This window comes from Bos grunniens, chromosome 22 (genome assembly GCF_055505025.1).
Source record: "Bos grunniens cultivar Pamir isolate PY7600 chromosome 22, Bosgru_T2T1.0, whole genome shotgun sequence".
Lineage (NCBI taxonomy): Eukaryota > Metazoa > Chordata > Mammalia > Artiodactyla > Bovidae > Bos > Bos grunniens.
The window spans coordinates 51,648,674-51,674,294 of NC_141186.1; the positions used below are offsets into that span (position 1 = coordinate 51,648,674).

Genomic DNA, 25,621 nt, shown 5'->3' on the forward strand with positions numbered 1-25,621 from the left:
TCTGCCTGGTGGCTTGTTGTGGTTTGTTGGAGCAGGCTCAGGCCAGTGTGTCTCGTTCTGTCAGACCTGTCGGGACCCTATGCCCCTTTCCTACTTTTTGAGCCAGCAGACCCATTGAGGCCTCAGTGCCCCTCGATGGTGGGGCAGGTGGGGCCTGGGCTGGCTCACACTGCTCCATCGCCCCCCATCCCAACTCAGCCCTCCTCTTTAGGGATCACGCTCACAAATACAACTGCTCCTCTGGGGCTTCTCAGGGGTCCCCAGTGTGGTGGGGAGGAGACTTGGCCATCAGGGCAGATGTGGGTGGTCTGGGGAGGGCAGCCCAGAGGTGACCATGTGGCTGAGTCAGCTAGGGCTCCTGGTTGAGTCTGCGGGGCCTAAGCTGGGGCTGGGGGTTAGAGGGTGGGCCCTGGCAGCCTTCATCTTTATGACATCTCAAACATGCGGAGGCATCTAAGTGGCTCTTGCTCTAAGACCCCTCGGAAGCAGGATGAGGGCTAAACCTCCCCAAGGGACCCTCACCGCCCCCTTCCTCCCTTCCTCTACCATCAGATCAGATCAGATCAGATCAGTCACTCAGTCGTGTCAGACTCTTTGCAACCCCATGAATCGCAGCACGCCAGGCCTCCCTGTCCATCACTAACTCCTGGAGTTCACCCAGACTCACGTCCATCAAGTCAGTGATTCCATCCAGCCATCTCATCCTCTGTCGTCCCCTTCTCCTCTTGCCCCCAATCCGTCCCAGCATCAGAGTCCTTTCCAATGTGTCAACTCTTCACATGAGGTGGCCAAAGTACTGGAGTTTCAGCTTTAGCATCATTCCTTCCAAAGAAATCCCAGGGCTGATCTCCTTCAGAATGGACTGGTTGGATCTCCTTGCAGTCCAAGGGACTCTCAAGAGTCTTCTCCAACACCACAGTTCAAAAGCATCAATTCTTCGGCGCTCAGCCTTCTTCACAGTCCAACTCTCTCATCCATACATGACCACAGGAAAAACCATAGCCTTGACTAGACGAAACTTTGTTGGCAAAGTAATGTCTCTGCTTTTAAATATGCTATCTAGGTTGGTCATAACTTTCCTTCCAAGAGTAAGCGTCTTAATTTCATGGCTGCAGTCACCATCTGTAGTGATTTTGGAGCCCAGAAAAATAAAGTCTGACCCTGTTTCCACTGTTTCCCCATCTATTTCCCATGAAGTGATGGGACCGGATGCCATGATCTTTGTTTTCTCAATGTTGAGCTTTAAGCCAACTTGTTCACTCTCCACTTTCACTTTCATCAAGAGGCTTTTGAGTTCCTCTTCACTTTCTGCCATAAGGGTGGTGTCATCTGCATATCTGAAGTTATTGATATTTCTCCCGGCAATCTTGATTCCAGCTTGTGTTTCTTCCAGCCCAGCGTTTCTCATGATGTACTCTGCATATAAGTTAAATAAACAGGGTGACAATATACAGCCTTGATGTACTCCTTTTCCTATTTGGAACCAGTCTGTTGTTCCATGTCCAGTTCTAGCTGTTGCTTCCTGACCTGCATACAAATTTCTCAAGAGGCAGGTCAGGTGGTCTGGTATTCCCATCTCTTGAAGAATTTTCCACAGTTTATTGTGATCCACACAGTCAAAGGCTTTGGCAGAGTCAATAAAGCAGAAATAGATGTTTTTCTGGAACTCTCTTGCTTTTTCCATGATCCAGCCGATGTTGGCAATTTGATCTCTGGTTCCTCTGCCTTTTCTAAAACCAGCTTGAACATCAGGAAGTTCACAGTTCACATATTGCTGAAGCCTGGCTTGGAGAATTTTGAGCATTACTTTACTAGTGTGTGAGATGAGTGCAATTGTGTGGTAGTTTGAGCATTCTTTGGCATTGCCTTTCTTTGGGATTGGAATGAAAACTGACCTTTTCCAGTCCTGTGGCCACTGCTGAGTTTTCCAAATTTGCTGGCATATTGAGTGCAGCACTTTCACAGCATCATCTTTGAGGATTTGGAATAGCTCAACTGGAATTCTATCACCTCCACTAGCTTTGTTCGTAGTGATGCTTTCTAAGGCCCACTTGACTTCACATTCCAGGATGTCTGGCTCTAGGTCAGTAATCACACTATCGTGATTATCTGGGTCATGAAGATCTTTTTTGTACAGTTCTTCTGTGTATTCTTGCCATCTCTTCTTAATATCTTCTGCTTCTGTTAGGTCCATACCATTTCTGTCCTTTATCAAGCCCATCTTTGCATGAAATGTTCCTTTGGTATCTCTGATTTTCTTGAAGAGATCTCTAGTCTTTCCCATTCTGTTGTTTTCCTCTATTTCTTTGCATTGATCGCTGAAGAAGGCTTTCTTATCTCTTCTTGCTATTCTTTGGAACTCTGCATTCAGATGTTTATATCTTTCCTTTTCTCCTTTGCTTTTCGCTTCTCTTCTTTTCACAGCTATTTGTAAGGCCTCCCCAGACAGCCATTCTGCTTTTTTGCATTTCTTTTCCATGGGGATGGTCTTGATCCCTGTCTCCTGTACAATGTCACGAACCTCATTCCATAGTTCATCAGGCACTCTATCTATCAGATCTAGGCCCTTAAATCTATTTCTCACTTCCACTGTATAATCATAAGGGATTTGATTTAGGTCATACCTGAATGGTCTAGTGGTTTTCCCTACTTTCTTCAATTTCAGTCTGAATTTGGCAATAAGGAGTTCATGGTCTGAGCCACAGTCAGCTCCTAGTCTTGTTTTTGCTGACTGTATAGAGCTTCTCCATCTTTGGCTGCAAAGAATATAATCAATCCAATTTCGGTGTTGACCATCTGGTGATGTCCATGTGTAGAGTCTTCTCTTGTGTTGTTGGAAGAGGGTGTTTGTTATGACCAGTGCATTTTCTTGGCAAAACTCTATTAGTCTTTGCCCTGCTTCATTCTGTATTCCAAGGCCAAATTTGCCTGTTATCCAGGTGTTTCTTGACTTCCTACTTTTGCATTCTAGTCCCCTATAATGAAAAGGAAATCTTTTTGGGGTGTTAGTTCTAAAAGGTCTTGTAGGTCTTCATAGAACCGTTCAACTTCAGCTTCTTCAGCGTTACTGGTTGGGGCTCTACCACAGGCTAGGCATCAGGATCTGCTGATGTACAGAGGAGAACTGGCTCCTTCCTCACCCACTCACAGACAGGGTAGGGTGGAGGTGGTGGTGAAGCAGACTCAAAAAGGCAATTTCTCTGCAAAGAGGTATGCTAGCCCAGTTGGGGTGGAGCAGGGCTGACTGCTGGGACCTGAAGGATGAGTGGGGTGATAAGAGGAGGAGGAGAGCTCCAGGCAGAAGGATAAGCACATACAAGGGCCAGGTGGGGAAAGAGACTTTGACCTGTTGCAGGAACTGTAAGGTGCTCAGGATTTCAGGGGAGAGAAGGAAATCTGAGGCACAGGAGACAGCAGGCTGGGGATGGGGGCAGGAGTTGGTCAAAGAGAGTCTGCAGTAGGCCAGAACAATAGTCCTCAAGATATCCATGGAATCTATAAATATATTATAGTCCATAGCAGAAAGGATTTTGAAGCTGGAATTAAGCTGAAAGACATTACAATGGGAAGATTGTTCTGGATTATTTTGGTGGGCCCAGTGTAATTGCATGAGCCCTAAGAAGTGGAAGAGGAGGGCAGGAGAGTTGGTCAAAGTATGAGGTACTATCATCTGCTGCTGGCTTTGAAGATGGTGGCAGAGATCTTCCACCACCCAAAGATCCAAGGAATCTAGATGGCCTCTAGAAGCTGGGAATGACCCTTGGGTAACTGCCAGCAGGAAAACAGAAACCTCAGTCCTTCAACCACCAGGATCTTAGTTCTGCCAACAACCTGAATGACCCAGGGCACAGACTCTGCTTGAGCCTCCAGAAAGAAACAACAGCCCTGCTCATGCCTTGATTTTAGCCCGATGACATCCATATTGGATCTGGGGCCTACAGAACTGTGAGATAATAAATTTGATTTCTTCTAAGCAATTAAGTCTGTGGTGATTTGTTGTAGCAGCAGTAGAAAACTACTATGGATGTTGGTATCAAGAGTGAGAGACAGTGCTGTAACAAATCCTAAAAATGTGGAAGTGGCTGTGGAATTGAGCAGTGAGCAAAGACTGAAAGGATGTCAGAGAGCACAGTTGTTCAGTTGCTAAGTTGTGTCCACCTCTTTGCAACCCCATGGACTGCAGCACGCTAATCTTCCCTGTCCTTCACTATCTCCTGGAGTTTGCCTAAATTCATGTCCACTGAGTCGGCAAGCATAACAGAAAAAGCCAAAAGTGTCTTCAACCAGCTGTTAGCAGAAATATGGACATTAAGAATGTTGCCAGAGAGGGCTCAGAAGAAAGATAGGAACGTGTTACTGGAAACGAGGAGTAAGAGGAATCTTTGTTAAATAGTCATGGGAAGCTTAGTGGGATCATAACCCATTTTTAATGGAAAGCAGAACTTGGAAATGATGAACTTGAATATTTAGCAGATGAAACTTCCAAGGGAAGTGCTGAAGGTGCTGCCTGATTGCTTCTTGCTTCAAAATGCTGCTGAAAGAAATTAAAGAAAATCTAAATAAATAGACATTCCATGTTTTTGATTGTAGGACTTCGTATTGTTAAAATGGCAATACTACCCAGAGTGGTCTACAGATTCAAGGTAATCCCTATGAAAATCCCAATAGTGTTTTGTTAGAGAAATAGAATAGCCCATCCTAAAATTTATATGGAATCTCAAGGGACTCTAAATAGCCAGAACAATTTTGGAAAAGAAGAAGAAAGCTGGGGGACTCACCTTCTGATTTGCAAGATGTACTATAAAAGTACTGGAATGAGAACAGTGTGGTATTGGCATACGAGTAAGACAGACCAATGAAATAGAGAGCCCAGAAGTAAATCTCCACATGCATGCTCAGTTGATTTTCAAGAGTGCCAAGGCCATTTAATGGGGAAAAGAGAATCTTTTCAAAAAATGGTGCTGAGAAAACTCAATATCCAAAAGAATGAAGTTAGAGCCTTACCTGACATCATATACAAATAAAAGGATCAAAGATTTAAATTCAAAAGTTAAAACTATAAAACTCTTAGAAGAAATCATCGATGCAATTTTCATACTCTTAGAGAAAAGCAATGATTTGTTAAGTTTGACATTAAAAGAACAGGTAATGAAAAAAATAGATAAATTGGATTTCATCAGAATAAAAAATCTGTGCATCAAAGAACACTATCAAGGAAGTCAAAAGGGAGCTCACAAAATGGGAGAAAATATTTGCAAATTGTATATCTAATGAGGGACTAATATCCAGGAGACCCGAAGAATTCCTACAATTCAATGACACCAACCAACCAAATTCAAGAATGGGCAAAGGACTTGAATAGATGTTATCTAAAGATGATATGCAAGTAGCCAATAGCCACCTGAAAAGATGGTCAACATCACTAGTCATTATGAAAATACAAATCAAAACCACAGTGAGATATGATGTCACCCCCATTAGGATGGCTATTATGAGGGAAAAAATGGCAAATTACAAATATTGGTGAAAATATGAGAAATTAGAACACCCTTGCATCGCTGGCAGGGATGTAAAATGGCACAACCACTATTAGAAAAATTTGGTGATTCCTCAAAAAACGACGAATAGAATTACCATATGACCCAGCAATTCCACTCCTCTGTAAATACCAAAATAATTGGAAGCAGGGTCTCACACAGATGCTTGTATGTCAGTGGGCGTTCAGTGTAGCGTTATTCACAATAGCCAAAAGGTGGAAAGAGCCCATGTCCACCTTCAGATGAACAGATAAACATCATGCTAAGTGGAATAAGCCAAGCATAAAAGGACAATGTTGAAAGATAAACAGAGGCATGCTGAAATTTTTAAGAGTTTATTTGAACAAAATTTGATTCAAATCAGGCACATCCAATCTGGCAGATAGGAAAGAGTTCGACCATTCCTTGGTGGCTCAGGGGTTAAGACCCAGACTCCCAATGCAGGGGCCCTGGGTTCGATCCCTGGGCCACAGCTAAGGATTCTGCGGGTGTACAGCAACAAAGGCCTGGCACACCACCTAAGTAAGTAAATAGATAAATATTAGAAAAGAGTTCCCAGGAACTGAACAAGAGGGGAAGACTTTTATAGGTAAAAGGGAGTATGAACAAAGATACTATAGTTGGCAAAAAAAAAAGCAGTTGGTTACTGCAAATTTCTTGTCCTTTAGGGAACAGCATGATTTATCAGGCAGATGAAGTAGTATTGATCAGGTGATTCCTACTCAACTGCTTTAAGAGTTAATTTCTAGGAGAGCCCAAGCTAAAATTAAGACTTGGTTTGGTGGCATGCTGCTTAGCATAAACGACTCTATTTGGGGCCTGTTATCTTTTAAACAACAAATATTGTATGATCCCAGTTATATGAGGTACCTAGACTAGACAAGTTCATTGAGACAGAAAGTAGAATAGAGGTTGTTAGAGATTCAAGGAAAGTGGACATTGTGAGTTATTGCTTAATGGAAATAGAGTTTCTGTTTGGTATGAAGAAAAGTTTTGAAAGTAGATAGTGGTAATGGTTGCACAATATATATGTATATTTTTTTGCCACATAATGCAGCTTGCAGGATCTTACTTCCCAGATCAGGGATCGAACCTAGGCTTCAGCAGTGAAAACACCAAGTTATAACCACTGAACTGCCAGGGAATTCCCTGCAGAGCATTTTGAATGTAATTAATACCACTGTAATTAATACACACTTAACTGTAATAATTAACATGTAATAATAAAGATGCTAAATGTTATAGCATGATTTAAACACTAAAATAAAAACATAAAAAGAAAAAATCAAGACCAATAAGCTTAAGTGTATATCAAACAAATATTGAGTGAGAAGAATAAGGTGAGTGTTAGAGCCCTCTCAGACAGCCTACATGGACCTGCTTTCTAGTTTTGAGACTTTCTGGGGGAAATAAAAGGAGTCTCAGAGATGGATAGAGAAAGGCGGCCTACTCAGGAATTGCTCTTTCAGCACCTCCCTGGTGGCCCAGTGACTAGGACTCCACATTGCCACTGCCAGGGGTGTGGATTCGATCCCTGGTTGGGGAAATAAGCTACTGTGTACAGCACGGCATGGACAACAAAACAAAACAAAATTGCTGTTACAAAAATCTGCTTGCAATTTAGGGGGGAAAAGCTATTTTGATCTCACCTCCCCCCATATGCCAAGTAAATTTCGGAAAATCAGTGACTCATCCAAGACTCTTGCCAAATCATTGCAATGACCATTACTTGTACTTGACCTTTCAGTAGCATTTCCTTTTTGACCAATCTCTTGAAACAACATCTACCACATCACACTTCCTGGTTGTCTTTGTCCTTCCCTTCTCACCCCAGGGTATCAGTGGGGGTGAGGAAGCAGGTACTGGGTGTGGATTTTGAGAGAGAGGAGTCAAGGACGAGTCTTAGATTTTTAGCCTGAGCAACTTGGCTAATGGAAGTGTCATTGACTGAGATGAAGACAGTTATGGAAGGAACAAGTATGGGAGGGAAAGTAAAGAGTTCAGCTTTAGCACGTTAAATAAAAATGGCTGTCAGCTCTCCGGGGGAGATGGTGAGTAGACGATGGGAATACAGGAGCCTCTGTCGGTATAGACAGCACGGAAGCCATGAGACTGGATGAGATGACCAGAGAGCAGGTTTTGGTCAGGAAGGGAAAAGGTGCCAGGATTGAGCCCTGGGCACTCATTGTATATGAGTCGGGAGGTGAAGCAGAATTAGAAGAGGAGCTAAGGAGGAGTGTCCAGGGAGGTAGGACAATAGGAAAGAATGGGAAATAAATGTGGAGAAGAGATGAGGCTCTAAGGAGGAAAATGTGTCCAATCAGGTTAAACAAGACTGAGAACTGGCCATGGGATTTAGCAACCTGGAGTTCATGGATGACCTTTACAGCTGTGGTTTTGGAGGAATAAGTAGGGGGTGGTTTTGGAAGAATGAATAGGGGGTGGACTTGGAGTGGCTTTGGGAGCCAGTGGGAGGAGAGGAATTGGAGGCAGTGAGCTCTTTGGAGGGATTCCCAAGTGGCTCAGTGGGTAAAGAATACACCTACAATGCAGGAGATATGGGTTCAATCCCTGGGTCAGGAAGATCCCCTGGAGGAGGAAATGGCAACCAGTCCAGTATTCTTGCCTGGAAAATCCCAGTAACAGAAGAGCCTGGTGGGCTCCAGTCCATGTGGTTGCAAAGAGTCGGACACGACTGAAATGACTGCGCACGCACGCACGCACACTGCTGGAAGGAAGGTACACCGGAAGGAATTGTGTCACAGCAAGAGGAGCCTAAGAAAACACGACAGTGAAACGTAATGTGGTGTCCTGGACAGGATCCTAGAACAAAAAAGGCCATTAGATGAAAACCAACTAAGGGAATCTGAATAAACTATGAAGTCAAAGTCGCTCTGTCATGTCCGACTCTTTGTGACCCCACGGACTATACAGTCCATGGAATTCTCCAGGCCAGAATACTGGAGTGGGTAGCCTTTCCTTTCTCCAGGGTATCTTCCCAACCCAGGGATCGATCCCAGGTCTCCCGCAGGCAGATTCTTTACCAGCTGAGCCCCAAGGGAAGTCCAAGAATTTTGCACTTTAGAAATAATAAATGTGTCAATACTGATTCATTAATTGTAACAAAGTTATCAGAATAAGGTAAGATATTAATAAGGCAAATTGTGCATGGCTGTATGTGGGCAGGTATATATGGGAAATTCTGTACTTTCTGCTCAGATTTTCTGTAAATATAAAATGGTTCTAAACACCAGTAATTAAAAAAACTGTACTAAAAAACTAGGAGATTCTATTTCACTTTATTTTTCATGTCTAGATGATAACGTCATTTTAGTTCACAAGATATTAATCAATGCACACTTAAGCATCATCTCTTTGATGTTTAACATAATTTTGTTTATTTTTGGCTGTGTTGTGTCTTCGTTGCTGTATGGACTTTCTCTAGCTGCAGTGAGCCAGGCTGCTCCTCCTCGAGGTGCTCGGGCCTCTCGTTGTGGTGATGCTCTCTTGTTGCAGAGCAGGGGCTCTAGGGTATGGGGGCTTCAATAGTTGTGGCACAAGGGCTCTAGAGCAGAGGCTCAATAATTGTGGTTCAGTTCAGTTCAGTTCAGTCTCTCAGTTGTGTCCGACTCTTTGTGACCCCATGAATCACAGCACGCCAGGCCTCCCTGTCCATCACCATCTCCCAGAGTTCACTCAAACTCACATCCATCGAGTCAGTGATGCCATCCAGCCATCTCATCCTCTGTCGTCCCCTCTTCCTCCTGCCCCCAATCCCTCCCATCATCAGAGTCTTTTCCAATGAGTCAACTCTTTGCATGAGGTGGCCAAAGTGCTGGAATTTCAGCTTTAGCATCATTCCTTCCAAAGAAATCCCAGGGCTGATCTCCTTTAGAATAGACTGGTTGGATCTCCTTGCAGTCCAAGGGACTCTCAAGAGATGGGCTTAATTGCTCTTTGGCATGTGGGATCTTCCCAGATGAGGTTTCAAACCGGTGTCTTCTGGACTGGCAGGTGGATTCTTTACCAGTGAGCCACCAGGGAAGCCCCTTCTGTTTCATTTTCATAAAAGAAAGTTCTATTTTCATTGAGTGATATTTTGAAAGGTCACAAAAAATCTCATATATCTGTAAAAGGAAGTTCAGTTCAGAAATATGCCATTATTTCAAAAGCAACAAATACTTTTAATAAAAGTTTTATTTTACTTTTTTTTTTTTAAATTTCTGGCCATGCACAGCGGCTTGTAGGATCTTAGTTACCCAACCAGGGATTGAATCCCAGCCACTGCAGTGAAAGCACCGAGTCCTAGCCACTGGACTGCCAGAGAACTCCCTAAAAATTTAAAATCATGTATTAAAATAAAACAGAAGTGTGAAAATGGTAGCCTCTTTCCCCTTCCCCTGAATTTTTCTGTAAGTCATCTGACTGAGACTTTACAGTGAGTTCCTAGGAATTCTCTGTTGCCTATGCAAGTCCTCTTGATGTGTGTTTTGTTTTCCAAACAAGGAATCTTTTCCACAAATTAGTCTCTAAAATTGTTCCTTTTTTCTTAGCAACACATTGCTAAATTCTTTCCATGTTAACCATCTGAATTTACTCTGTTCCTTTAAAAAGAAGACCGTGACTTTTCAACAGCCGCCCAGCCGTCCTAGGTTCCAGCCTGGTACTTTAGCCCTGGGGGTGATAGAATTCCAGTTGAGCTATTTCAAATCCTGAAAGATGATGCTGTGAAAGTGCTGCACTCAATATGCCAGCAAATTTGGAAAACTCAGCAGTGGCCACAAGACTGGAAAAGGTCAGTTTTCATTCCAATCCCAAAGAAAGGCAATGCCAAAGAATGCTCAAACTACCGCACAATTGCACTCATCTCACACACTAGTAAAGTAATGCTCAAAAATCTCCAAGCCAGGCTTCAGCAATACGTGAACCGTGAACTTCCTGATGTTCAAGCTGGTTTTAGAAAAGGCAGAGGAACCAGAGATCAAATTGCCAACATCGGCTGGATCATGGAAAAAGCAAGAGAGTTCCAGAAAAACATCTATTTCTGCTTTATTGACTCTGCCAAAGCCTTTGACTGTGTGGATCACAATAAACTGTGGAAAATTCTTCAAGAGATGGGAATACCAGACCACCTGACCTGCCTCTTGAGAAATTTGTATGCAGGTCAGGAAGCAACAGCTAGAACTGGACATGGAACAACAGACTGGTTCCAAATAGGAAAAGGAGTACATCAAGGCTGTATATTGTCACCCTGTTTATTTAACTTATATGCAGAGTACATCATGAGAAACGCTGGGCTGGAAGAAACACAAGCTGGAATCAAGATTGCCGGGAGAAATATCAATAACCTCAGATATGCAGATGACACCACCCTTATGGCAGAAAGTGAAGAGGAACTCAAAAGCCTCTTGATGAAAGTGAAAGTGGAGAGTGAACAAGTTGGCTTAAAGCTCAATATTGAGAAAACAAAGATCATGGCATCCGGTCCCATCACTTCATGGGAAATAGATGGGGAAACAGTGGAAACAGTGTCAGACTTTATTTTTCTGGGCTCCAAAATCACTACAGATGGTGACTGCAGCCATGAAATTAAAAGACGCTTACTCTTGGAAGGAAAGTTATGACCAACCTAGAGAGCATATTCAAAAGCAGGGACATTACTTTGCCAACAAAGGTTCGTCTAGTCAAGGCTATGGTTTTTCCTGTGGTCATATATGAATGTGAGAGTTGGACTGTGAAGAAGGCGGAGCGCCGAAGAATTGATGCTTTTGAACTGTGGTGTTGGAGAAGACTCTTGAGAGTCCCTTGGACTGCAAGGAGATCCAACCAGTCCATTCTGAAGGAGATCAGCCCTGGGATTTCTTTGGAAGGAATGATGCTAAAGCTGAAACTCCAGTACTTTGGCCACCTCATGCGAACAGTTGACTCATTGGAAAAGACTCTGATGCTGGGAGGGATTGGGGGCAAGAGAGGAGAAGGGGACGACAGAGGATGAGATGGCTGGATGGCATCACTGACTCGATGGACATGAGTCTGAGTGAACTTCGGGAGTTGGTGATGGACAGGGAGGCCTGGCGTGCTGCGGTTCATGGGGTCGCAAAGAGTCGGACACGACTAAGCGACTGATCTGATCTGATCTGCGGTTCGCAAACATGCTGTGCTTGCGCTTCCGGCCCGCTCGCCCACTCCAAGCACTCAGTGCAGTCGAGGCGCCCACGGTTCGTGAGAAACGTCGGGCACTCTCCCACGAGTGAAGGGAAAAGATGAACTGGATCCAGAACAGATCTGAGCAGGACGATGACTAGCCAGGGGCATTGATGCGCGCTGGTACCCAGGGACGCGAAGACAAGAAGCAGCGACCTTCATGGAGTAAGTGAATTTTTCCGGTCTCCTCCGCCAGGGGGCGGCCGAGCGCCAAGACCCCAGTACTGCGCCTGCGCCTCGCGCCTCTACGCATGCGTGGCGCGGCCCAGCGTCCACTGGAGCTTAGAAGATGGCGGCTTCCGCTGTTTGCCGGGCAGCTGGCGCCGGGACGCGAGTGCTGCTACGCACCCGCCGCTCGGTGAGGTGGCAACGAGAGCGCAGAGCTGTGGGAAGCGGGGCTTCGGAACGCGGACCGGGAGCGGGCTGTTAGTGCCCGTGGAGAATGGGGAGGTCGCGGGGTCAGGGCCGTGGGAAGGTCACGGCCCAGGGCGCGAATGGGAGTCTCGTAGACCGCCTGAGCACGGGGACGGGGATCCCACACTGCAGGCCTGCAAGCTGAGGCGTGACCCCCTACTCTAGTCCTCAGTCCCGGTCGCCTTTTTCCAACAGCCGGCCCTGCTGAGGTCGTCTGACTTGAGGGGCACCGCCACCTACGCCCAGGCCCTCCAGAGCGTGCCAGAGACGCAGGTCAGCCAGCTGGACAACGGGCTGCGAGTGGCCTCGGAGCAGTCTTCCCAGCCTACCTGCACGGTGAGCGGAGTCCGCTGTCAGGAGGGCGCCTCCATGTTGGGCACGGCCTCCTTTCCCAGGTCGGGGTGTGACCTTGGGCTCTATGGTTTGGGTCAGACTCTCCTCAGTCACCCTGAGGATTGACCCTCCTACTCCAGTCGCGATTCTAACCATGCCTTGACTTCGTGGAGGCAGTTCTCACTAAACCAACACTCATTTAGCATGTGATGCCTGCCAATCAGGAGGCCAACCCCCTTTTCAGCTTTTTCTTTAGCAGCCCATGGGATTCAGAGACTTAGATGACTGCCAGCCTCATGGCCCAAACTTGTAATCCCTTGGCTAGATTGGAAATGTATTGCAAAAGAAAACCACGTGAAAATTCCAGTTAAATGGATAATTTTCCTGAAGATTGGCTCAAAGATAGATATCTTGGTTAGGTAAACAGGAGAGAAGATTCTCAAGAGGCGATCTGTCTCTCTCTCATTCCACCCCCACCCCCTCTCCAAGTGGTTTGATTGGTAAATTCTTTGAGTTTTCCAGGAATAATGTCCTGTGATGCAAGTTGTGACTGAACACCGCAAAAAGTGATGGGTAGCTTTCTTCCTACATGACACCTGTATAAGCTGACACACAGCCTGTTAAGAAAACTTGACTGAGAATGCTGTATTTCATGGACACTAAGATGCCCAGGGCTTCCCAGGTGGCTCAGTGGCAAAAGAACCCACCTGCTAATACAGGAGACACAAGAGAAATGGGTTTGATCCCTGGGTCGGGAAGATCCCTTGGAGAAGGAAATGGCAACACACTGTGGAATTCTTGCCTGGGACATCCCATGGCAGAGGAGCCTGGCAGGCTACAGTCCATGGGGTCACAAAGAGTCGGATGCGACTTAGCGACTGAGAGCAAAAATGAAACAAAAGATGCCCTTGATCTTAAGGAGCACCACTGTGCTCAATTGCCAGAGAAAGAATGCTGCCAGTTGTAGTCAAGGAATACTATGGATTACAAAATGCATCTGTTGAAGGTGTTAGATGGGTAGTAGATGATGTTCATGTAAGAATTTATGGTATATAGGACATACATGAACGTCTCTTAGTAAAGCAGATGTGAGCATTTTAAATCAGCTACGATACAAATAGTAGATTAGATCTGTGTTACCATGGGGGTGAGTAGTGTGATGTGCATTTCACAGCACACAAGGAAGCTATTACAATTATAAGAATCTCTCATTGGGTGCCAAGGTGCGTTGGCAGTGTTAGGTGTCCAGGTCTGATTAAAAAGATTTTTTAAGTATGAATGAGCCTCCTCCTTTAATGGCGAAAGAACGCAATCTCCAGGACAAAAAGACAGGGTGTAATTTTTAGGAAGGAGAAAAAAAGTTGTTTGCAAGTAATTAGTAGTTTGCCGAGAAGAAACAAAGAATCAACTGAAAAGTGAGACTGAATTTTAGAATTTTCTGCAGTGATGGGACAGGTGAATGTGCAGTTAGAAGCTTCCCTGGGAGTCTCGTCACCAGCAGAAACCAGAGCAGGGATTAGAGGTGATGCAGTGTGACTAGTCAGTCAGCTGGCACCCGAGCGTCCGACCTCGGGGCCTACTGAGAACGTCTTCCCCACCTGGAACCGTGAGCCCCTGTCTGGGGCTTGTTCTGGATCCTGCAGGGTCAGGTGTGAGTGGGGGCTGGTGTCTGTTTCTTTATTACCTTTGTTGGTGATTTCTTGTCCAGGTGGGGGTATGGATTGATGCTGGCAGCCGTTACGAGACTGAGAAGAACAACGGGGCTGGCTACTTTGTGGAGCATCTGGCTTTCAAGGTGAGGCTCCTAAAGTCCTGCATCTCCCCTGTACTGAGGGCTTCCTGCTGTCCCTCCTGAGTATGCTGGTCAGAAAAGTTAGCCTCCTCACTTAGGACTGTTAGCAAGGGGGCAGAGGGAAGCGATCTCTGTCTGGCTTTCCTGAGAGACGCCACGTGGGCCAGGCCTCTCCTGAGTGAGTGCCTACCTGGTAAACCCCTGCACAAGGTCCCCAGAGCCAGAAAAACCCCAAGGAGCATGGGAGCCCTGCTCTTCACCAGAAGCCAGGCCTGTGTTGTTTGTCTGCACGGACGTAGAATTGCGGATGTACACATGCATTGTAACAAGTCCAGCAACTTAGTTTTTGTAAAATGCTGTGTATCTCTGACTTGTAAAATCGAGTAGGAGCTTTCATGAGGATGAGAACAACCCCTTAGCCATCCTGTGTTTGCATGGAGTAAACAATGAGTTTCTAAACGAATGAAAAAAATAGAGACGATACAGGGTTGGTGAGGGTGTGGAGCAGGAATGGGCAGCTAGCCAGCTCCAGCGTCACAGATGTGTGTGTCAGTCTCAGCATGCGGGTGTGTGTCATTGGACAGCAGTTCTCACACACACACACGCAGGACGAAGGCTGAGCCCCACAGAGGCCCCTGGCACACACACAGAGTCATACATGGTGTGAGGGAGAGTGGGGAGCAGCGTCGCCTGAGCACAGTGTGAGTCCACCTGACCACGGCTGTCAGTAAGCATGGGCTGGTGAGGTCAGGCTGCCGTGGGCGCTCTACAGTCACATGTGCTCCCCCGAGCTGTCCCCCCTCTTGGTGTGGGGGTGCTGGATTTCTGGTAACACTTGCTTTGGGCATGCCCTTCTTCCCTGGCCCCTGGATGTCTCCATTCTGTCGGGCCACGGTGCTGTGGCCTTGAGGAGCTTAAGGCCTACTGAGCACTTGGTGGCCCCAGACTCTGGGCCCTGCACCCCAGAGTCTTTGCTGAGGGCGCTACCTGTGGACCAGTGGTCCTGCTGGGACTTCAGCCTATGAGGATGTGGGATCTTGGGCTCCCATGTGGCTGGTTCCAGGGAACAAAGAATCGGCCTGGCAATGCCTTGGAGAAGGAGGTGGAGAGCATGGGGGCCCATCTTAATGCCTACAGCACCCGGGAGCACACGGCTTACTACATTAAGGCGTTATCAAAGGACCTGCCAAAAGGTAAGCCTGGAGGGCAGGGCTGGCATGCGGTAGGACTCCCCGGGTGCAGAGGACAGGCGCTCAGGAGCCCCTGGCCTGACTGAAGAATGGGGTGACCCTTAGAGAAGAGCCTTGACACCAAGGGGGTCAGGCCTGGGGGGTTTATGCTGTTACTGTCTCCACACCTGTCCTCCTTGCACCCAGCTGTAGAGCTCCTGGCCGACATCGTGCAGAACTGCAGCCTCGAGGACTCCCAGATTGAGAAGGAGCGGGACGTGATCCTGCAGGAGCTGCAGGAGAATGACACGTCCATGCGGGACGTGGTCTTCAACTACCTGCATGCTACGGCCTTCCAGGGCACACCTCTAGCCCAGTCCGTGGAGGGGCCCAGTGAGAATGTCAGGTGCGAGCTGGCTGGTCCAGGGGGCAGGTTGTCCCCTTACTGGGGCCTGAGCAGGCCACAGCCGCAGGAGTTTGCATTTACTTGGCCAAGTGCCTGTGCTGTTTATTTTCTCAATTCACACAACTGGAGACATTTTCTGTGTTGCCATATGTTCCCCAGGAGTCTTTGAATGTTTGTGTGGTCCCCACTCAAATTGTGGGCTTTGTTTCCATGTGTGTGTCCTACGGGTGCTCTGGGGGGGTCCCTCCACGTGGCTGCTTGTCCTCTAGGAGGAGCCCTGCCGCTGCCCCTGAAGCCCCCATGTCAGCCCACACCCTCCTTGGAGGGGACTCCAAGCCTATCCTGAAGTTGGACGTGAGAGGCCCCAGTGAGGGCTGCCCTCTTGGCCCCAGAGTGGCAAGTGCCAGAGATGGGGCAAGGATCCGGTGAAGCTGAGTCTCCTTGTCTGTCTCCTCCGCCCCATTTTGTGTGACCCGCATCATTGCGGTCTGGGAGCAGTGTTGACCCCTTGGCGGTGTGTCTTGCAGGAAGCTGTCTCGGGCAGACCTGACCGAGTACCTCAGCCGGCATTACAAGGCCCCCCGAATGGTGTTAGCAGCAGCTGGAGGTGAGCAGTGGGCTGGTTGAAGCCCTGTGGTAATGGGGGGGTGGGCTGGGCTGGGCTGCGACCTTGATTAGCAGGGCCAGGTCTCCTGGTTCTGACTGTGGGGGATCCTCCATTCCTGTGGACCCTGTTCCCTCCCTGTCCTGTCCTTGAGGGGCGTGACCTCGGTCCTGTGCTCTCTGAGGTGGGGTGGGATTCTGCTGGGCCACCTGGGGCTGCTGCTCACGTTTCATGCACGCCTCAGTTGGCCTGTTGGCCTCTGCAGGCCTCAGGACTTCCTCAGCCTCACCTGGTCCTTGGAGACGAAGGTTGAGGCTGGGGGAGATTCAGGCCTCCAGCCTGTTCCTCTTGGCCTTGTGGGAAACTGGACGTCGAATGGTAGATGGAAAGTGCCCCGAAAGGAAGGCACGGTGTGGTCAGGGGATTTTTGTGGGGGACTCAGAGGTTAGGGTGGAGAAGGCAGTGGCACCCTACTCAAGTACTCTTGCCTGGAAAATCCCATGGATGGAGGAGTCTGGTAGACTACAGTCCATGGGGTCGCTAAGAGTTGGACACGACTGAGCGACTTCACTTTCACTTTTCACTTCCATGCATTGGAGAAGGAAATGGCCAACTACTCCAGTGTTCTTGCGTGTAGAATCCCAGGGACGGGGGAGCCGGTGGGCTGCCATCTGTGGGGTCGCACAGAGTTGGACACGACTGAAAGCAGCAGCAGAGGTTAGGGAGGTGCTTTTGAAGTACTTGTCATTTGAACAGAGGGCTGAAGAGTGGTGGGATTTAGTTACATGGGGAGCGGGGGGTCTGCACGGAGGGGCAGAGTGGTGTCACGGGCTCTGTGATTGGAGGCTTGCTCTGCTGCCATGTGGGCTTCCCTGGTGGCTCCGCTGTAATGAATCCACCTGCCAGTGCAGGAGACGCAGGTTTGATCCTTGGGTCAAGAAGATCCCCTGGAGAAGGAAATGCAGCCCACCCCAGTATTCGTGCCTGAAAAAATCCCATGGACACAGAAGCCTGGTGGGCTACAGTCCATGGGGTCGCAGAGTTGGACACAACTTAGCAACTGAACAACAGCAGCTGCTGCCATGTCGGGCAGGGAGGGCTTGTGGCAGGTGCCTGGTGGGAGGCGGCAGGAAGGAGAGAAGCGGATGAACTCGAAACGGGTTTGTAGATGGAAGCCTGATGGACATCTAGCCAGGAGGGGACAGGAGCGGGTCAGGGATGCCGCCCCAACTTACGGCAGCTGGCTGGACGGGAGAGACTGATAGGAGGAGCTCGGCTGGTGACCTTGGGGCTAGTGAACCAAGAGCAGTTTGAGCTCCTGACACATCAGACCTGCAGGATCTGAGGTCAAGGAAGGAAAGAATAAAAGGCAGAGGCACCTGGCGGCCTGTACCTGGGGGCGCTGCTTCCTACCACAGCACCCACTGGTCGAGAGGCTGGGGCAGCGGAAGCCGCTGGTGGAGGGGAGGTCCAGCAAGGGCATGAGACGTGAGTTTGTGACATTGCTGCTCCATGTCCCTGGCACAGGGGGCCCCAGAGCTAGTCACAGCCCTGCGTGGCGCTTCTTTGTGCCCTCTCACCTGCCAGCCCTACAGAATCTGCTTGAGGAAGGGCTGGAGGGGCGAGGCAGGACGGGTGGCCTCACGCCCAGGGCACCAGTCTTGTGTGTGGTGCTGGTGAGAGTGCGTCACGTGCTTCAGCCCGGCGTGTGCTGCTTCCTCGTGGCCGAGGTGGTGGGAGCTGTTGGGCCCTGGGGGTCTGCCCTGCCTGCCGCCGAGCTGGAGTGAGTCTGTGGAGGCTCCTCTTCCCTCACCTGGTCCTGATGTCCTGTCTTGGGGGTTCTCCCATCGAGGCAGGACATGGGGTCCTGCGCCTCTGTGTGGCGTCTCAGGCCCGGCTGACCGGTAAGCACGCTGTCCATCTCGGCAGGGCTGGAGCACCGGCAGCTGCTCGACCTTGCCCAGAAGCACTTCAGCGGGCTCTCCGGAACATACGACGAGGACGCTGTGCCCACCCTCAGTCCGTGCCGCTTCACTGGCAGTCAGGTGGGTGGGGGTGGGGGGGGTGGGCGGGGATGGCACTCCCGCGGGCCTGGCTCTTTCACGACTCCGGAGGTGCCTCGGGAGTTGGGCCGGGGTCCCGCGCCTGCTGCCTCCCAGGCACACGTGGTGACGCGCGCATGCACACGCCCCCAGCCACACTTGGCACCTTTGCTGTCGCCAGGGCGGTCTGGCTGTCCCTCAGCTTTGCCACGTCCCGTTTCAGATCTGCCACCGTGAGGACGGCCTGCCTCTGGCCCACGTGGCCATCGCAGTGGAGGGGCCTGGCTGGGCCCACCCGGACAACGTGGCCCTCCAGGTGGCCAACGCCATCATCGGCCACTACGACTGCACCTATGGTGGCGGAGCGGTGAGTGGGCCAGGCGGGGACCTCGGTTCAGGGGAGAGGCGCAGCCGGGTGGCAGGCGGGGACCTCAATTCAGGGGAGAGGCGCAGCTGGGAGGCGGGTGGGGACCTCAATTCAGGGGAGAGGCGCAGCTGGGCGGCGGGCGCTCATCCTGTGGGGTTCGGGGCAGGTGGCAGAGAGGAGGGCAGGTGCTGACCACCCTGGCCCCTGGTAGCACCTGTCCAGCCCACTGGCTTCCATTGCTGCGACCAACAAGCTGTGCCAGAGTTTCCAGACCTTCAACATCTGCTACGCAGACACCGGGCTGCTGGGCGCACACTTCGTCTGCGACCACATGAGCATCGACGACATGATGTTCGTCCTGCAGGGCCAGTGGTGAGTGGCGGCCGCTGCTGCTGGCCCCGGCGGGCGGGAGGCTTGGGGACCGCAGCATCTCTCAGGATGACGCGCACCTGCCCCTGCCCTAGGATGCGCCTGTGCACCAGTGCCACAGAGAGTGAGGTGCTCCGGGGCAAAAACCTCCTCCGAAACGCCCTGGTGTCTCATCTGGATGGTGAGTCCTGCAGCCCTGTGGCGAGGGGTGGGGTGCGTACGGGCGGTGACAGTCCCAGCTCGACCAGTGCTCCTGACCAAGACCGGCAAGGATGACGTTGGCGGTCACGTCGTGTCCCACCACTGCCCCTTCCCCAGGGGCCTGGGGTTTCAGGGACCCCTTGTGGGTGGGCCTGAGAAGCCCATGGATACAGGTCAGGTTGCACAGATGAAGATTGTGGTCTAGGATCAGGCCGAGTCAGCGCAGAACCCTGGAGGTTCGGTGTGGGCCTGTGAGCTTCCCTCCCCCTCGTAGGCACCACTCCCGTGTGTGAGGACATCGGACGCAGTCTCCTGACGTACGGCCGCCGCATCCCCCTGGCCGAGTGGGAAAGCCGGATTGCGGTAACAGGGCCCTGGGGGGAGAGGGCTTTGGGAGTCTTGAGCTGGCTGACTTGCAGAGGGTGGGGCGTTGAGGCAGACTGCTCCTGTGGGCGCCCCAGGGTGTAACCAGGGGGCAGGGCAGAGGCGTGGGTGGCTGTGGGGTGCCTGGGGCCCGTGGAAGCCTGTGGCCGGGGAGCCCTGCCGCCGTTCCCCTTTCGGGTGCGGGGTCAGCCCCTCGGTGCGTGGGGCGGTCTTGGTCGCTGGATGCTGTTGACTGGTCCCCAGGGGCCTTGCCACTCATTGTGCCCTCTGCGTCATCCTGTAGGAGGTGGACGCCAGGGTGGTGCGTGAGGTCTGCTCCAAGTACTTCTACGACCAGTGCCCGGCAGTGGCTGGATTTGGTGAGTAGCCGCTCTCTGGCCGCCTCCTCAGGCTGCTGTCTGGGCCTCCCATCTGCCTCTGCTTTCCCCCTTCCCCCAACTTTCATTGGGAGCAGCAAGTTGGGGCCCCCAAGAGGCTCTGCCCAACTGCCTGGCTGCCAGGGAGTTCTTGCTCAGAAAACCTGTCCCGGCAGCTCCCTGACTCCCTGCCAAGGTGCCTCCATCAATACCCCACACCCGCCAGGTAACGGACACCTCCGCATGTGGGGTGGGGCTCCAGAGGCCAGAGCGTGAAGGGGCAGGCTCAGCACCCCCTGGAGGAATGTTCTTTACCCTCTTTCCACTAAAGCCTGCCTTGTGCTGCTCTGGGCCGCTCTGAATGGGGCGTGGCGCGGGGCCAGGTGTCCCTGTACCACACAGGTGCCCCACCCTGACGCCCCACCCTCTCCCCACAGGCCCCATTGAACAGCTTCCAGATTATAACCGGATCCGTAGTGGCATGTTCTGGCTGCGCTTCTAGGCAGGAAGCCTGTGCAGGCGAGGGCGGGGCCGGGGTTCGAGGTTCCCCCCCCACAAACACACCACCTCGGTCCTTCGGACCTGTGCAGCTGCTGACTCACCAACCAATAAAGTCTTGCATCGAGAACTGCGTCGTCCCTCTCTTGTCCTTGGCGTGGAGTCCCCGGGCCATGGTGGGGGAGCAGGGACTTCCCTCGGGTCTGCGTGTCCTGGACGCTCTGCCTTCCCACAGGCTGATGTGTCCTTAGTCAGGGGCGAGCGTGGGGGGCTGTAGCCTGGAGGCCGGAAGCCTTTGATGCCTGCGGGGAGCTGAGGCCAGCTGTTTGCAGTTAGCCACATGGGGGATGCTCCTCACCAGCCTGTCCTAGGAGAGGGGTGTGGGGGACCATGGGAACTGCAGACCCAGCCTTTACCCTGCTAGGGCTCCCAGCCTAGGGATTGAGGTGGGAAGCCCCTTGCTGTGGGTCCTGGGGGTCACCCTCTGGGGGACCCTGGACCCCCCCAGACCAGGAGAGCCCAAGAAATGTCCTCGAGGAAGCCGCCTCTGTGTGTTTACTCTGGATTCTGGGAGGAGGATAGCCCGAGGCATAGTGTTCCCATTTGGCTTCTCACTGCTGCCTGGACAGGCAAGGCAAGAATCCTTTGCCTCGATTTGCCGCTGACTCAGGCTCTAAGAATATCCCTGAGCTCAGTGGGGCCTGAGCCCCCTCCCTCGACGCGCTCTGTCCCAGGCAAGTCCTGAGCTGCTGTCCTGGCAGTCCCCTCCCCGTCTGCTGAGGACCTGCTGGAGCTCACAGCTGTCTAGTCCCCTTGCCACCTCTGGGCTCCGGTCCCCAAGGCAGGAGGGCAGATAGGCCCTCTTCCTGTCCCCCCACCCTTCCAGTCAGGGTTCCTGGGAGCCCACTGTGGGGTGGATGGAAGTGTGGGCCAGTTTGCCTGTGAGGGAGGTGGTGCTGCCAGTGGTGGACAGGGTTCTGGGATGAAGTCTGCTGAGAAGGCGGCTATTCAGAAGTGTCCAGAGCACCCGCAGTTCACTCCCACCGCCCCGGTTTCCTCTCCCTTACCCTGTGTGTTGCCATGGCTGCCTGCTGTCCCACGTTTGAGCCCTGGGAGGATGGGCCTTGGTTTGTCTGCTAAGCCCAGGCCTGGCCCTCAAAGGCCACAGGTGCGCTGGACACAGCAGTCAAGCTCCCTAGGGTGACGTGGTCCTAGTGGGCCTTGCAGACCTAGCCAGGGAGTTTGATCTCTCCTCCGGAGCCATACTGAGGGAGATGTATTGAGGGTTACTGGGAAGAGGAGTGACTTGCTCAGCTGACAGCCTGGGGACTCAGGAGCATTTCAGTGTGGTCCCGGCGAGCCAGCACTGTGGCAGCTCTAGTAAGAATGGGCCTGGGCTGCGGGGGGCACAGGCTAGACAGCATTCCCAGCAGGGCTGGGGTACCACAGAGGACGGGTGGGTTGGAGGAAGATGACCTGCCCAGCTTTGGCTGCCGTTCTGAGAAATTTGGAAGTGTCTTAAGACAGTGGGATGTGTGGGGTGGAACCCCCCAAAAGAGGCCCCAGATGGAGACATACGGTGCAGAGACTGAAGTAGAGGAGGAAATGTCCAGGGGAGTGTAGGAGGGAGAAAAAGACCTCTAGGGCCCCACTGCCCAGATGGAGGGAGCTGGTTTCTGGGGCTGGGCCCTAGGCTGTGTGCCTGCCAGGAGGCTGGAGCCAGGGGCCTCAGAGGGCCACACCCCTGCTCGTGAGCTTCCCGGGAGCACCAGACAGGCACGCGTCTGCAACCTACCTTCCACCAACAACCTCTCCTCCCAGCCTTTGAGTGACCCCCCTCACAGCAGGCTGCCCTTCCTTTTGGGGGGTCACTCATGGTTCTGATAAGATGGACACCTGTTCACCTTTTCCTCCAATCTCCCCTAAAGGCCAGACCCAAATGTGTGTGTGTCTACACTGTGTACCAGCCCTGCTCTGCACAGCCACCCTTCCGTGCGAGAAGGGGTAAGGGTCTTGAGGCGGGGCTGCCTCTGTAATGAGAGCCTGTCTGGTTCTCTGCAGCCCTCACCTATAGGACCTATGGGACGGAGGACTGGGTGATCCTTGGATGTGGCTGAGAAGATCTTCACCTTGGGAAAAGGTTCTGGGCCCTACGGGTCACAGTGCTGTACCCATGATAATTTGGGGCTGTCCCTGTAGCCTGCTGAATAACAGGAAGACCAGCAATGCGGATGGGCCTCACCACTGCCAGCTCTGGCCACACCAGAGACCCTCAAGCCCTAGAGGAGGTCAAAGCAGACAGGTTCAATAGACGTGCCGTCCCCATCTCTTCCCCATTAGCCCGTGGAGCCCTAGGAGAGGTTGGCGGGGTGGGCCAGGCATGTTGGAAGGGGCACAATGGCAGCGGTGAGTATAGGCGTGGTCTCCAGGCTTCCCAGAATTACTCAGGAGTAGCAGAAAAAAAATAACAGGGCCTGCTTTTGGGAGTGACTCTCTGCCTCGGTAACACCCCCTATAATGAACACATGCATATACAAAGAGGGTCTCTGGCCTGCAGGTGTGTGAGGGGACTGTCCATGATCACAGAACCTGCAGGAGACAGATGGGAAGTCAGCCTGGTAAAGGGGAGAGGAGCGGGGTGAAGGTAGTTATGAAGGTGGACACTACAAGTGGAGCAAGAAAGAGAAGGGGGGACCAAAATGACCTCTGGGCCTGGCGGAAGCGATGGGTGGACGGGGGTCTCAGAATGTGTGGTAGGGGGCCTGGCTGGAGCAGGTCAGGCCCACCAGTGGGGGTGGAGGCAGGAGGGAATGGATTCCTGAGAGAGGAGCTGTCGCTGTGGGTGGGCCGCCCTCCACACATGGTAGCCCCTCCCTGTAGCACAGCTGGATGGCATCTGCCTGGGCATAGCGGGGGATGCGGATGCAGGACACCGGGATGGCCACGTCTGCACGAGCACGACCCAGATTCTCTCCTGGCTCCCCCTCCACAGTGGGGGCGGACGTGACGTGTCCAGTGGTGCCCACCGTGCAGACAGCGGTGCCTCGGGTCCCCTGGGGTGAGCCTGAGTCCCTCGTTTGCTGTTGAGGAGATGGGGTGGGAAACAGGAGACCCACCAGACAGGGAAGGCTGAATCAGAGCAGAGGCCGGCGGGACTCATGGCCTGAGGGCTGTCTGGGTGCCCCTGTGGGGGGGCGGTGAGTCATCTCCAGCTGCAGCTCCCCCCACCCCACCCCACCCCACCCCACCCCAACATCCTGCTGCGTCTTGGGTCCCCAGGAACCTCTCTGGAGTCCGGTCTCCAGTAGTCACTTCTAGTCTGTTTGACTTAAAGCAGCCAAGATTCCTGACCCTACACAGGGTGGAGGGGGCTCCCTCAACCTCTCTCTTGTAGAGAACCTCCCAGGGGAATCCCAAAAGCCACCAGTGGTGGGGGGCTTTACACTTAAATGGAGCCTGATCGTCGGTCACGGGGAGGGGTAGCAGAGGCGGCGACCTCTGGGACAATGTGTTGGGGCGGGCCGCCTGGGTCCCCGCCCGCCGCTCCGCCCCCTTGGGATCAGGGACTTTTCTCTGCTGTGGCGGCGGGACTGCAGCGCGTCTGGCGACGGGAGCCTCGGACCAGCAGGCAAGACCGGGACTGGGGGTAGGAGAGCGCCAGGCTCGGACCCGCCGAGGCCGAGGGACAGAGGCGGGAGTCCTGGCTGCCCGTCTCCCTCACCGAAGATGAGGCTGCGGCTCCTGGTGGCTGCGCTCTGCGCCGGGATCCTGGCAGGGGCTCCCCGAGTGTGGGCCCAGCCCAGGGAGAGAGGTGGGTACGGCAGGGAAGGACCCCATCCAGGGCACTGCACCTTGTCACCCGGCTCCACTCGGCCTTCATCCTAGAGCCCGCCTCCCACCCGCTGCAACTCCGCGGGCATTTCTCCTAACTCTCCCCCAGACTCCCCAAACCCTCCGCGATCCACGCTGCGTCTCCCCAACTGCATCCAGATGTCCGTGGGTCCCCTACCCCTATGACAGTCTGCGCTGGTCCCCAGAGGCCAACCTCAGTCCCTGATTCACCCCCGCACCAGCGACTCTGCCTCCCCACCAATCCTCCGCGGGAGAGTCCGCTCCGGGCTCCACCTCTGCTCCCTCCACCGCTCCCAGGCCCAAGCCAGCCTGGGCCGGTTTGCACAGTGGATGAGGCCCACCCGCCCCCTCCCCAGCCCCAGGGGACCACTGTGAGGGGAGAGGGTAGGTGGGCTCCAGGAAGAAATCCTGATGACTCTTGCCGGCCACAGTGAGCTGCACGCGCCTCTACGCCGCTGACATCGTGTTCCTCCTTGACGGCTCCTCGTCCATCGGCCGAAGCAACTTCCGCGAAGTGCGGGGTTTCCTTGAGGGGCTGGTGCTGCCCTTCTCCGGGGCAGCTGGGGCACAGGGTGTGCGCTTCGCGGCCGTGCAGTACAGCGACGACCCACGGTCAGTGGACCCCCACAACTGGACCCACGAGGAATCTTCCCCCAGTCAGAAGCAGAGAGCTCCAAGCCCCTGGGTCAGGTTTTAGGGAATCCAGGGGGTCCCCTCCTTCCACCGTCCAAGGCATCCTTTTAAGAAGCAGGGATCTCCCAGGTGGAGCCCTGACACCTGAGACCCGGCTCCCCACTGGCTCCTGCCAAAGTCAGGGGCTCTGTTTTCTGATCTGGAGATGGAGAGCCTGTGGGGGAGGCCAGGGGCTTGAGATGGCCTGGGTCTGCTGGATTCCCCATGTTCTAGCCTCCTGATGCCCGTCAGCCTCTCATTCAGCAGAGGGCCTCCCTGTCTGGCCAGTGTCCACCTCCGTACAACAGGGCCCTTCCTCCTACCATTATTTAATTAAACAGACATCCCGGCCCCTGAGCCTGGGAGCCCCACTGGGGCCAGGCCTGCTCAAGCCCAGCCCCAGGCAGGACACAGAGAGGCA

At 52.5% G+C, this 25,621-nt stretch overlaps 2 protein-coding genes across 2 annotated transcripts in view; both read left to right on the forward strand.

The window, feature by feature from the left end:
• The first annotated feature begins 12,003 nt into the window (after positions 1–12,003).
• On the forward strand, positions 12,004–20,806 carry UQCRC1 (ubiquinol-cytochrome c reductase core protein 1). Its single transcript, XM_086368170.1, has 13 exons — positions 12,004–12,099; positions 12,351–12,491; positions 14,197–14,283; positions 15,344–15,473; positions 15,657–15,855; positions 16,383–16,462; positions 18,389–18,504; positions 18,725–18,868; positions 19,080–19,240; positions 19,333–19,418; positions 19,713–19,801; positions 20,106–20,181; positions 20,616–20,806. Exons 1-13 carry the CDS (start codon positions 12,031–12,033, stop codon positions 20,678–20,680), a joined length of 1,443 nt encoding a protein of 480 aa, XP_086224296.1. The 5' UTR covers positions 12,004–12,030; the 3' UTR covers positions 20,681–20,806.
• A 3,451-nt stretch (positions 20,807–24,257) lies between these two features.
• Positions 24,258–25,621, forward strand: part of COL7A1 (collagen type VII alpha 1 chain) — a 30,391-nt gene continuing 29,027 nt past the window's right edge. Inside the window, exons 1-2 of the mRNA XM_086368119.1 lie at positions 24,258–24,487; positions 24,960–25,140. Of these exons, the coding sequence (XP_086224245.1) occupies positions 24,403–24,487; positions 24,960–25,140 (266 nt within the window). The 5' untranslated portion in view covers positions 24,258–24,402. The remainder of the gene's footprint in view (positions 24,488–24,959; positions 25,141–25,621) is intronic.

Bases quoted from the DNA above. Each gene is read 5' to 3' on its own strand.
- UQCRC1 (XM_086368170.1), top strand. From the start codon at position 12,031: ATGGCGGCTTCCGCTGTTTGCCGGGCAGCTGGCGCCGGGACGCGAGTG. The intron at 15,856-16,382 runs GTGCGAGCTGGC...TGTGTCTTGCAG, and splicing joins GGGCCCAGTGAGAATGTCAG to GAAGCTGTCTCGGGCAGACC. The intron at 19,802-20,105 runs GTAACAGGGCCC...GTCATCCTGTAG, and splicing joins AGTGGGAAAGCCGGATTGCG to GAGGTGGACGCCAGGGTGGT.